Here is a 12,502-nt window from a genome sequence, read left to right as displayed (position 1 = left end):
AAAACAGAGTTTGAATGAAAACAACGAAATTAGAATGTACAGAATAGAGTTTGAATGAAAACAACGGAATTAGAATGTACAGAACAGAGTTTGAATGAAAACAACGGAATTAGAATGTACAGAACAGACTTTGAATGAAAACAACAGAATTAGAATATACAGAACAGAGTTTGAATGAAAAACGGAAGTAGAATGTACAAAACAGAGTTTGAATAAAAACAATGGAATTTGAATCAAAACAACAGAATAGAAATGTACAGAACAGAGTTTGAATGAAAAAAACGGAATTAGAATGTACAAAACAGAGTTTGAATGAAAACAACGGAATTAGAATAAAAAAAACAGAATTGAAATGTACAGGTCCGTGTACTTTTCGGTATTTGAAGTTTCGTTTCAGAAAGTATAATTTAAAAAAGAAAATGAGACACTTATTTAATTCTCAACTTAAAAAGCTAAAATGAAAAACGTAAAACAATTGTTTTTTTCATTTTGTCCTTTCGCACATCAGAAACGAAAAACCCAAGAAAAAAGAACGAGAAAGGGCCCTTTATTTATTTTGTCTGAACCGGAAGTTTTAGTAGGTCAACAACCTGTACAAGTGATGCGCAAACTTATGGCAAACACTGTAGTGTGGACATCATGACGTTGGAAAAATACTCAGACGTGATCATGGAGATGGCAAAACAAGGCCTGTCATCGGAAATTATATCAGAGCGTCTGTCATATGAACACGGGGAAGTGAGAGGATTTTCTGCGAGAAATGTTAGAAAGTTTTGTGCTGAGCAAATCACTAGCTGTCGACTCTCGGACACACGGTTGGAGCTTGAGGTGACACAAGCTATAAATGAGGTAAGGTACTTTCTTCCTTCACCTTATGACTGTGTATGGTTGTCTTAACTGGGTTGTAAGGGGGTTAGTCTAGACTGTGTGCGCGCGCCCGCGCGTTTTAGCGTCTTGCGGGTGGTGGGTAACGTTAGTTATTTTAAAGATGTCTCTCACTGGTATTTGTACAGTTAATTAGCACAATACTTTAGCTTTACACATTTGCTTTCAGAATAAGCTACTTTACATTTGTTGTTCTAGTAGTAGCATGATCTTTTATTTTAAACAGGTGGGCCCAACATATGGCCGCAAAATGATGAAGGGCTATCTGTCCACAAAAGGGGTACATGCTGCAGAGGGACGAATTGGGTCAATTTTAAGAGAGGTGCATCAACCTTATCATGAAGCAAGACGCCAGGTAGCCTATGTTATTTAATCTTCCACTAGAACTGTATTCCAATGTTCTTTGTCATATTTGTGATATACATCATGTAATGGTAGGGCCTAATTCTGTTTAACAGATGTACGCCCTGCTTTAACAGTTACTTGACTCTTCCTCAAACGTATGATCAAATCTGCCTTTATCCAGTCAGCTGTCATTTATTTTTGTGATTTTTTTGTAAGGGAGCTCGGAATCTTAATCCCACACCGTACCATGCTGAATGCATGGGGCACAAGGTTCACCTGGACCAAAACGAGAAACTTGTAATGTTTGGAGTCACCCATGTTTTAGCTGTAGATGGATTCAGTAAAAAGATTGTGAGTCATTCCACAATGCCAATCAAAAACAACTTGAGCATCTATGAATATGTTTTCAGGTAATACAACCTCTCAAACCATTTATTTCATCTTAAGTGTTTTGATGGACATATTAGTCATATTGGACATGAGCTGCACCCAAATTTACAATATTTGAATTTAAATTAGACATGCAACAGATGGGTCTGGTTATGTTCCTGAATATAATATATTAAGAACTTACCAAACATTTTGATCAACATTTTCTATTAATGTAAAAATAAATAAAATGGAATTGCACATGAATCATTTAACTACTTTATTGCAATTAATCAGTGTTCATTTATGCATGGAACAAGGTTCTTGGATTTCCACATATCTTTCAATTGTTCTGACATACATCTAAAGTCTGAGCATGACAGTGACATTGCAAAGAAACTTAAGAAATATATGTTGTCCTACTACAACTAAAATATTACCCAAAAAAAACATGAATGAATACATTCAAAATAATAACACCTTTGCTGGTCTTAAAGCAAAATAGTTAATAAATGTTCTTTATTTTTCCTGTACCAGACCTGCAGTGATCACCTATGGTATGTGGGACCAGGTGCGAGTAGACCATGGAAAGGAATTTTATTTAACACTGTTCATGCAAGAGATGCTGTCACATCATCGCTTCAATCAGGAGAGACTGCCTTATTTACAGACCTCATCCACAAGAGTAAGATTTAAGTACCATTAACATCAGCTGAAATTCTTATACTATTACGTGTACTACTACGTACATTTAAGACATGTTTCTTTTAACTCTTTTAGAACCACACAGTTGAAAGGATTTGGCCTGAAATCAACAACCGTGTCAACTACCCACTAAAAACTGCCCTACTCCAGCTGATGGACCAGGAGGAGATAGATATGGAGGATAACCTTGTGCGATACTGTGTGTCCAATCTAACCTGTCAGCTGTGTAACATTGGTCTTGCAAGTGTGGTAGAATCATGGAATGCTCATAGAATCCCAGGTAAAAAAAAAAAAAAAAAAAGTCAGATTGCTTACAACCCTGATAATGAACATTTAAACACCTCCTCTATTTTTTACAGGAAAAGGCATACCAAATCACTTTGCAGAACATGGGTGTAAAAGAAGAATTTCTCCAGAGCTCTTGCCAAATGCACTTGAAGCAGCAGACCTTTACAGGCAGCACTTGGGATCTGCACTCAAAGAATATTCGACTTTTGGAGTTGATCCCTTCACAACCGAACAGGACAAACTTAGAACAGAGAGTCATTTTGCAGAAAAATATCCTGATATTTCACATTTGTTTTTTAGAGCCGTAAATGGTGACTTTATGCCATACAAAGAAGCTCTGCTCTGTCTCATAAACATAACTCAGAGAAATGTATGAACCACTGCATCTGTAAACTGTACAGAACAGACAAAAAAAAAAATCAACTGACTGTAAACATTTGTGTGTACACACTACATTACTCCTCTGCAAAAAAAGATTTCAATACAGAAAATGCAGCTGTTAGACCAGTAATTTGTAGAACTCCGTTGTTACTCTCCCTGCATTTTGCACAGTGCTGTGATGTCTCTTGCCACTGTTCCACACATGTCTTGCAGCCAATAATGCTTCTGCAGCACAGTGAGAACACTGGATCCTCAATGATGTCTGCAAAAGTAAATCAGATAAGTGAGACTGTTATCCATTTATGTTGAATTTAGTTCAAACTATAGGTTCAAAGTCAGTCTTGACATAAATTTACAGACAGCATGCAGAATATTTTTGGTTATTCTGTAATTCCTCTTGTTCACGCTGATAAGTAAATATTTCTAAGCATAAATGACAATCAACAATACAAATCTAACACACGCTGTTCTGAGAAAGTCCCTGTCTATATTTTTGTCTATAATTGATGAGGGGCAAAATCAGTACATTTTCTCAATTAGCAAGCAAGAAAAATGAAAAAGTTACAGGTACTTGATTCAATATATGCAACTACAGTCCCATTTTAAATGTGAACTTTTTAGTTTTACATTACTGTGAACAGTGTACCGTCACCCATACTGACATTGTAATCAATTTGAAAAGCTATACTTTCATAGTCAAGATTGCAAGGAGAACCCAAATTAAATGTGCATGTAAACTTTTGAATGTTATGTTACAGTAGACCTGCATCTTGATTGTCTGTGCCTAAGTATTTAAATGGACACTGCTGAATAAAGAGCCTATGTTTGGTAAAAAAATGTTTGTCCAAAGTAATGATTGAATGTGGTTTGACATTGTTTTAATTGTAATTAAAATGTTAGTGTAGATGTAATGTATTTACTAAGCAACATTTGAACATACTCATACAAACCACGCAGCTAAATCCCTCCTTGAGTGTCTGCAGCTTGGGGGTTGTGACTTTCTGGGCAACTGCAAGATCAGTGAGCTCTTTGATTGCTGCTGTGACAGCTGGCAGACTTTGAGATGCCAACACCAACTCTTCTATTTTGTCACTCACTTCTCCCAAACTGGCACTGTCATCATCTTTACGGCTGCTACAAATAAAAATGGATAATCAGATGTCAAAGCTACTTACTGGCTTAAAGAAACATCACATCACTTACTGATAGATGATGATTTATGTAGTGATGTCTTACTGCTATTATAGGATTTAAATCAAATTAATTCTTCTATATTGATGTTCATCCTATAGTATATACATATTTATTCACATACCTCAGTTTCTTCCTCTTTGTTCCCTGGAGGCAATTAAAGTCTTGTTCAGGCACAGCAAGAATTTTTCGTGCATTTTGTCTCCAGTACTGTGACCCTACAGATGAAAAACAAAACCAAAGAAACCTGTTTAGAAGCCAATACCATATTACCCAATAAATATTACAAAGAGTCTGGTAAGACATGTCTCTCCATAAGATATGGGCTTTAGCTGTAATATTATGGCTCACCTGTTGTGCCCTCCGACTCCAGAATTGCATTGCCCTGTGCATCTGTCAAAATTATTGGGTTGTAATTACCAATGGCATCTTGCACTTTTCCTACTATCCCTTGAAGCGTAGCCTCAGACTCCAGGAATCGTACAACCACCATTCTATTGGGAATCAACCTCCCACCAACTACATCTGCAAAGTACACTGATCTGTAAAACAAAACATAATAATTTTACATATCTTGTAAAAGACAGCAGGCCACAAATCCATTCAGTGATTGCTATAGGCAAATTGTACTAAAACAGCTTTGCTATTCTTAACAATTCAACTATCCATGCACCTTATGTTTCTTTTTATTTTGCCTGTTCTGTAATTTAATATTCAAGAACACAGACTCATCCTACCTCTGAAATGTTTTGGAGGACATAGGGGAACTTGAAGTAGCCTGCTGTGAACGTGAAGGTGCAGACGCTGCCACAGCTGGTGCTCGCATAAATGCAAAACGCTGCCCGCTGGAACCTGCTGTTGGAATTGACTCCATGTCTTCTCCGTGGACTTCATAGTGACCTCTGGGTGTAAGGTCTAATGCGCTGAAAACACCAGAGACCGCACCGGGGAACATAGCCACGTTTGAATCATCCGTGATGTACAGAGTATGCGCGGATACCTGTTTAAGAAAAGTTTCCGTAAATCACGTTGCTCTGCTAACGTGTTACTCCTGTGCACACGGTTAATAGGCTCTAAAGGCTTACTTATTAGCTAGTAGCCGGTAAAAGTCAATGAATAACTATTTACACATTAGCACATGTGCACAATTCACATATTAGCACAATGAAGACGGCTAGACATAGTATTAGTAAAAGTAGGCCTACATGAAATCACCAAATGTTAACGTTAGCCGTTCCGCAGTAAGGAAGAACAATAACGTTCATAAAAAAACTGCTGAAAGCAAAGTTTGCGAAGTTTACATATCTACCTGAAAGATGCGACCCAGTTTTTCTGCAGTCATGTCTTCGTCCCGGAGTGTCACTCTCTTAGTTTTCCTAAAAACAACGTAATGGTCCATCCTCTGTTTATTCCAGTGTAACTTTAAGGCCGTCGATCTCTTGTGTGGGGGACGGTGTGCGCGCGCCATAAAAAAACGCGCAGAAGAAGTACTTCCCGTTTCAGACATTGAAAATGCGTCTATTTTTTTGTTTTTGCACTAGTATACTTTCATTATTTGAATCACGAAGAAATCCAAAAAAGCACGTCTAATTTTAAGTGTATGACGGCTATTTGTTACCACCGAATGAAAAAACAAGTTATTTTCGCCCATTTTATTCTTTATCAAAAATTACAAAAATGAAAATTCTTTTAAATATCGTTTTTTCGTTTTGGTTTCTGAAACAAAACTTCAAATACCGAAAAGTACACGGACCTGTACAGAACAGAGTTTGAATGAAAACAACGGAATTAGAATGTACAGAACAGAGTTTGAATGAAAACAACAGAATTAGAATGTACAGAACAGAGTTTGAATGAAAAACGGAAGTAGAATGTACAAAACAGAGTTTGAATGAAAACAATGGAATTTGAATCAAAACAACAGAATTGAAATGTGCAGAACAGAGTTTGAATGAAAAAAACGGAATTAGAATGTACAGAACAGAGTTTGAATGAAAACAATGGAATTAGAATAAAAAAAACTGAATTGAAATGTACAGAACAGAGTTTGAATGAAAACAACGGAATTAGAATGTATTAATAGTCCATTGTTTTCATTCTAATTCTGTTGTTTTCATTCAAATTCCATTGTTTTGATTCAGATTCAGTTCAATGGAAAAACAATGGAATTTGAATCAAAACAACAGAATTAGAATGTACAGAACAGAGTTTGAATGAAAACAACAGAATTAGAATGAACAGAACTGAATTTGAATCAAAACAATGGAATTTGAATGAAAACAACAGAATTAGAATGTAGAGAACAGAGTTTGAATGAAAACAACGGAATTAGAATGTACAGAACACAGTTTGAATGTAAACAACAGAATTTGAATGTACAGAACAGAGTTTGAATGAAAACAATGGAATTAGAATAAAAAAAACTGAATTGAAATGTACAGAACAGAGTTTGAATGAAAACAACGGAATTAGAATGTATTAGTAGTGCATTGTTTTCATTCTAATTCTGCTGTTTTCATTCAAATTCCATTGTTTTGATTCAAATTCAGTTCAATGGAAAAACAATGGAATTTGAATCAAAACAACAGAATTGAAATGTACAGAACAGAGTTTGAATGAAAAAAACGGAATTAGCATGTACAGAACAGAGTTTGAATGAAAACAACGGAATTAGAATGTACAGAACAGAGTTTGAATGAAAACAACGGAATTAGAATGAACAGAACTGAATTTGAATCAAAACAATGGAATTTGAATGAAAACAACGGAATTAGAATGTACAGAACAGAGTTTGAATGAAAACAAGGGAATTAGAACATACAGAACAGAGTTTGAATGAAAAAAAACGGAATTAGAATGTACAGAACAGACTTTGAATGAAAACAACAGAATTAGAATGTACAGAACAGAGTTTGAATGAAAACAACAGAATTAGAATGTACAGAACAGAGTTTGAATGAAAACAAGGGAATTAGAACATACAGAACAGAGTTTGAATGTAAACAACAGAATTTGAATGTACAGAACAGAGTTTGAATGAAAACAACGGAATTAGAATGTACAGAACAGACTTTGAATGAAAACAACAGAATTAGAATATACAGAAAAGAGTTTGAATGAAAAACAGAAGTAGAATGTACAAAACAGAGTTTGAATAAAAACAATGGAATTTGAATCAAAACAACAGAATAGAAATGTACAGAACAGAGTTTGAATGAAAAAAACGGAATTAGAATGTACAAAACAGAGTTTGAATGAAAACAACGGAATTAGAATAAAAAAAAACAGAATTGAAATGTACAGAACAGAGTTTGAATGAAAACAACGAAATTAGAATGTACAGAATAGAGTTTGAATGAAAACAACGGAATTAGAATGTACAGAACAGACTTTGAATGAAAACAACAGAATTAGAATATACAGAACAGAGTTTGAATGAAAAACGGAAGTAGAATGTACAGAACAGAGTTTGAATGAAAAACGGAAGTAGAATGTACAGAACAGAGTTTGAATGAAAACAAGGGAATTAGAACATACAGAACAGACTTTGAATGAAAACAACAGAATTAGAATGTACAGAACAGAGTTTGAATGAAAACAACAGAATAGAAATGTACAGAACAGAGTTTGAATGAAAAAAACGGAATTAGAATGTACAAAACAGAGTTTGAATGAAAACAACGGAATTAGAATAAAAAAAAAACAGAATTGAAATGTACAGAACAGAGTTTGAATGAAAACAACGAAATTAGAATGTACAGAATAGAGTTTGAATGAAAACAACGGAATTAGAATGTACAGAACAGAGTTTGAATGAAAACAACGGAATTAGAATGTACAGAACAGACTTTGAATGAAAACAACAGAATTAGAATATACAGAACAGAGTTTGAATGAAAAACGGAAGTAGAATGTACAGAACAGAGTTTGAATGAAAAACGGAAGTAGAATGTACAGAACAGAGTTTGAATGAAAACAACGGAATTAGAATGTACAGAACAGAGTTTGAATGAAAACAACAGAATTAGAATGAACAGAACTGAATTTGAATCAAAACAATGGAATTTGAATGAAAACAACAGAATTAGAATGTAGAGAACAGAGTTTGAATGAAAACAACGGAATTAGAATGTACAGAACAGAGTTTGAATGAAAACAAGAGAATTAGAATGTACAGAACAGAGTTTGAATGAAAACAACGGAATTAGAATGTACAGAACAGAGTTTGAATGAAAACAACGGAATTAGAATGTACAGAACAGAGTTTGAATGTAAACAAGGGAATTAGAATGTACAGAACAGAGTTTGAATGATATCAAAGGAATTAGAATGTACAGAAAATAGTTTGGATGAAAACAACGGAATTAGAATGTAGAGAACAGAATTTGAAAGAAAACAATGGAATTTGAATCAAAACAACAGAATTGAAATGTACAGAACAGAGTTTGAATGAAAACAACGGAATTAGAATGTACAGAACAGAGTTTGAATGTAAACAACAGAATTTGAATGTACAAAACAGAGTTTGAATAAAAACAACAGAATTAGAATGAACAGAACTGAATTTGAATCAAAACAATGGAATTTGAATGAAAACAACAGAATTAGAATGTAGAGAACAGAGTTTGAATGAAAACAACGGAATTAGAATGTACAGAACAGAGTTTGAATGAAAACAAGAGAATTAGAATGTACAGAACAGAGTTTGAATGAAAACAACGGAATTAGAATGTACAGAACAGAGTTTGAATGAAAACAACGGAATTAGAATGTACAGAACAGAGTTTGAATGTAAACAAGGGAATTAGAATGTACAGAACAGAGTTTGAATGATATCAAAGGAATTAGAATGTACAGAAAATAGTTTGGATGAAAACAACGGAATTAGAATGTAGAGAACAGAATTTGAAAGAAAACAATGGAATTTGAATCAAAACAACAGAATTGAAATGTACAGAACAGAGTTTGAATGAAAACAACGGAATTAGAATGTACAGAACAGAGTTTGAATGTAAACAACAGAATTTGAATGTACAAAACAGAGTTTGAATAAAAACAATGGCATTTGAATCAAAACAACAGAACTGAAATGTACAGAACAGAGTTTGAATGAAAACAACGGAATTAGAATGTACAGAACAGAGTTTGAATGAAAAAAAAGAATTAGAATGTACAGAACAGAGTTTGAATGAAGACAACGGAATTAGAATGTACAGAACAGAATTTGAATGAAAAAAACAGAATTAGAATGTAGAGAACAGAGTTTGAATGAAAACAACGGAATTAGAATGTACAGAACAGAATTTGAATGAAAAAAACAGAATTAGAATGTAGAGAACAGAGTTTGAATGAAAACAACGGAATTAGAATGTACAGAACAGAGTTTGAATGAAAACAAGGGAATTAGAACATACAGAACAGAGTTTGAATGAAAAACGGAAGTAGAATGTACAGAACAGAGTTTGAATGAAAAACGGAAGTAGAATGTACAGAACAGAGTTTGAATGAAAACAAGGGAATTAGAACATACAGAACAGAGTTTGAATGAAAAAAAAAACGGAATTAGAATGTACAGAACAGACTTTGAATGAAAACAACAGAATTAGAATGTACAGAACAGAGTTTGAATGAAAACAACGGAAGTAGAATGTACAAAACAGAGTTTGAATAAAAACAATGGAATTTGAATCAAAACAACAGAATAGAAATGTACAGAACAGAGTTTGAATGAAAAAAACGGAATTAGAATGTACAAAACAGAGTTTGAATGAAAACAACGGAATTAGAATAAAAAAAACAGAATTGAAATGTACAGAACAGAGTTTGAATGAAAACAACGGAATTAGAATGTACAGAATAGAGTTTGAATGAAAACAACGGAATTAGAATGTACAGAACAGAGTTTGAATGAAAAACGGAAGTAGAATGTACAGAACAGAGTTTGAATGAAAACAACGGAATTAGAATGTACAGAACAGAGTTTGAATGAAAACAACGGAATTAGAATGTACAGAACAGACTTTGAATGAAAACAACAGAATTAGAATATACAGAACAGAGTTTGAATGAAAAACAGAAGTAGAATGTACAAAACAGAGTTTGAATGAAAACAACGGAATTAGAATGTACAGAACAGAGTTTGAATGAAAAACAGAAGTAGAATGTACAAAACAGAGTTTGAATGAAAACAACGGAATTAGAATGTACAGAACAGAGTTTGAATGAAAAAAACGGAATTAGAATGTACAAAACAGAGTTTGAATGAAAACAACGGAATTAGAATAAAAAAAAACAGAATTGAAATGTACAGAATAGAGTTTGAATGAAAACAACGGAATTAGAATGTACAGAATAGAGTTTGAATGAAAACAACGGAATTAGAATGTACAGAACAGAGTTTGAATGAAAACAACGGAATTAGAATGTACAGAACAGACTTTGAATGATATCAAAGGAATTAGAATGTACAGAAAAGAGTTTGGATGAAAACAACGGAATTAGAATGTAGAGAACAGAATTTGAAAGAAAACAATGGAATTTGAATCAAAACAACAGAATTGAAATGTACAGAACAGAGTTTGAATGAAAAAAACGGAATTAGAATGTACAGAACAGACTTTGAATGAAAACAACGGAATTAGAATGTACAGAACAGAGTTTGAATGTAAACAACAGAATTTGAATGTACAAAACAGAGTTTGAATGAAAACAACGGAATTAGAATAAAAAACGGAATTAGAATGTACAGAACAGAGTTTGAATGAAAACAACGGAATTAGATTGTACAGAATAGAGTTTGAATGAAAACAACGGAATTAGAATGTACAGAACAGAGTTTGAATGAAAACAACGGAATTAGAATGTACAGAACAGACTTTGAATGAAAACAACGGAATTAGAATGTACAGAAAAGAGTTTGAATGAAAAACGGAAGTAGAATGTACAGAACAGAGTTTGAATAAAAACAATGGCATTTGAATCAAAACAACAGAATTGAAATGTACAGAACAGAGTTTGAATGAAAACAACGGAATTAGAATGTACAGAACAGAGTTTGAATGAAAAAAACAGAATTAGAATGTAGAGAACAGAGTTTGAATGAAAACAACGGAATTAGAATGTACAGAACAGAATTTGAATGAAAACAACAGAATTAGAATGTACAGAACAGAGTTTGAATGAAAACAACGGAATTAGAATGTACAGAACAGAATTTGAATGAAAAAAACAGAATTAGAATGTAGAGAACAGAGTTTGAATGAAAACAACGGAATTAGAATGTACAGAACAGAGTTTGAATGAAAACAAGGGAATTAGAACATACAGAACAGAGTTTGAATGAAAAAAAACGGAATTAGAATGTACAGAACAGACTTTGAATGAAAACAACGGAATTAGAATGTACAGAACAGAGTTTGAATGTAAACAACAGAATTAGAATGTACAGAACAGAGTTTGAATGAAAACAAGGGAATTAGAACATACAGAACAGAGTTTGAATGAAAAAAAACGGAATTAGAATGTACAGAACAGAGTTTGAATGAAAACAACGGAATTAGAATGTACAGAACAGAGTTTGAATGTAAACAACAGAATTTGAATGTACAAAACAGAGTTTGAATGAAAACAACGGAATTAGAATAAAAAACAGAATTAGAATGTACAGAACAGAGTTTGAATGAAAAAAACGGAATTAGAATGTACAAAACAGAGTTTGAATGAAAACAACGGAATTAGAATAAAAAACAGAATTGAAATGTACAGAAAAGAGTTTGAATGAAAAACGGAAGTAGAATGTACAGAACAGAGTTTGAATAAAAACAATGGCATTTGAATCAAAACAACAGAATTGAAATGTACAGAACAGAGTTTGAATGAAAACAACGGAATTAGAATGTACAGAACAGAGTTTGAATGAAAAAAACAGAATTAGAATGTAGAGAACAGAGTTTGAATGAAAACAACGGAATTAGAATGTACAGAACAGAGTTTGAATGTAAACAACAGAATTTGAATGTACAGAACAGAGTTTGAATGAAAACAACGGAATTAGAATGTACAGAACAGACTTTGAATGAAAACAACAGAATTAGAATATACAGAAAAGAGTTTGAATGAAAAACGGAATTAGAATGTACAAAACAGAGTTTGAATAAAAACAATGGAATTTGAATCAAAACAACAGAATAGAAATGTACAGAACAGAGTTTGAATGAAAAAAACGGAATTAGAATGTAGAAAACAGAGTTTGAATGAAAACAACGGAATTAGAATAAAAAAAAACAGAATTGAAATGTACAGAACAGAGTTTGAATGAAAACAACGAAATTAGAATGTA

General features: G+C 33.2%; 2 protein-coding genes across 3 annotated transcripts; one reads left to right on the top strand and one right to left on the bottom strand.

The window, feature by feature from the left end:
* The first annotated feature begins 375 nt into the window (after positions 1–375).
* Positions 376–3,036, top strand: LOC146656497 (uncharacterized). Its single transcript, XM_085427246.1, has 6 exons — positions 376–849; positions 1,112–1,240; positions 1,447–1,640; positions 2,137–2,284; positions 2,380–2,584; positions 2,664–3,036. The coding sequence occupies exons 1-6, from the start codon at positions 640–642 to the stop codon at positions 2,966–2,968; spliced, it is 1,191 nt and encodes a 396-aa protein (XP_085283372.1). The 5' UTR covers positions 376–639; the 3' UTR covers positions 2,969–3,036.
* LOC146656496 (uncharacterized) lies at positions 2,898–5,671 on the bottom strand. 2 transcript variants are annotated; one of them, XM_085427247.1, is made up of 6 exons: positions 5,474–5,671; positions 4,902–5,164; positions 4,516–4,706; positions 4,289–4,382; positions 3,914–4,107; positions 2,898–3,235 (listed from the first exon to the last, which is right to left on the bottom strand). In XM_085427247.1, exons 1-6 carry the CDS (start codon positions 5,669–5,671, stop codon positions 3,048–3,050), a joined length of 1,128 nt encoding a protein of 375 aa, XP_085283373.1. In that variant the 3' UTR covers positions 2,898–3,047. The 2 variants fall into 2 exon arrangements, with proteins under 2 accessions (XP_085283373.1, XP_085283374.1); XM_085427248.1 differs by having other exon boundaries at positions 3,914–4,104; positions 5,474–5,641.
* Between the last annotated feature and the right edge of the window lie 6,831 nt (positions 5,672–12,502).

This window comes from Rhamphochromis longiceps, linkage group LG13 (assembly GCF_057381845.1).
Source record: "Rhamphochromis longiceps isolate RC_006_pf linkage group LG13, R_longiceps_female_GT1.1, whole genome shotgun sequence".
NCBI classification, from domain to species: Eukaryota; Metazoa; Chordata; class Actinopteri; order Cichliformes; family Cichlidae; genus Rhamphochromis; species Rhamphochromis longiceps.
The sequence above is the reverse complement of the archived record's forward strand: the minus strand, read 5'-3'. Positions and strand labels throughout refer to the sequence as shown.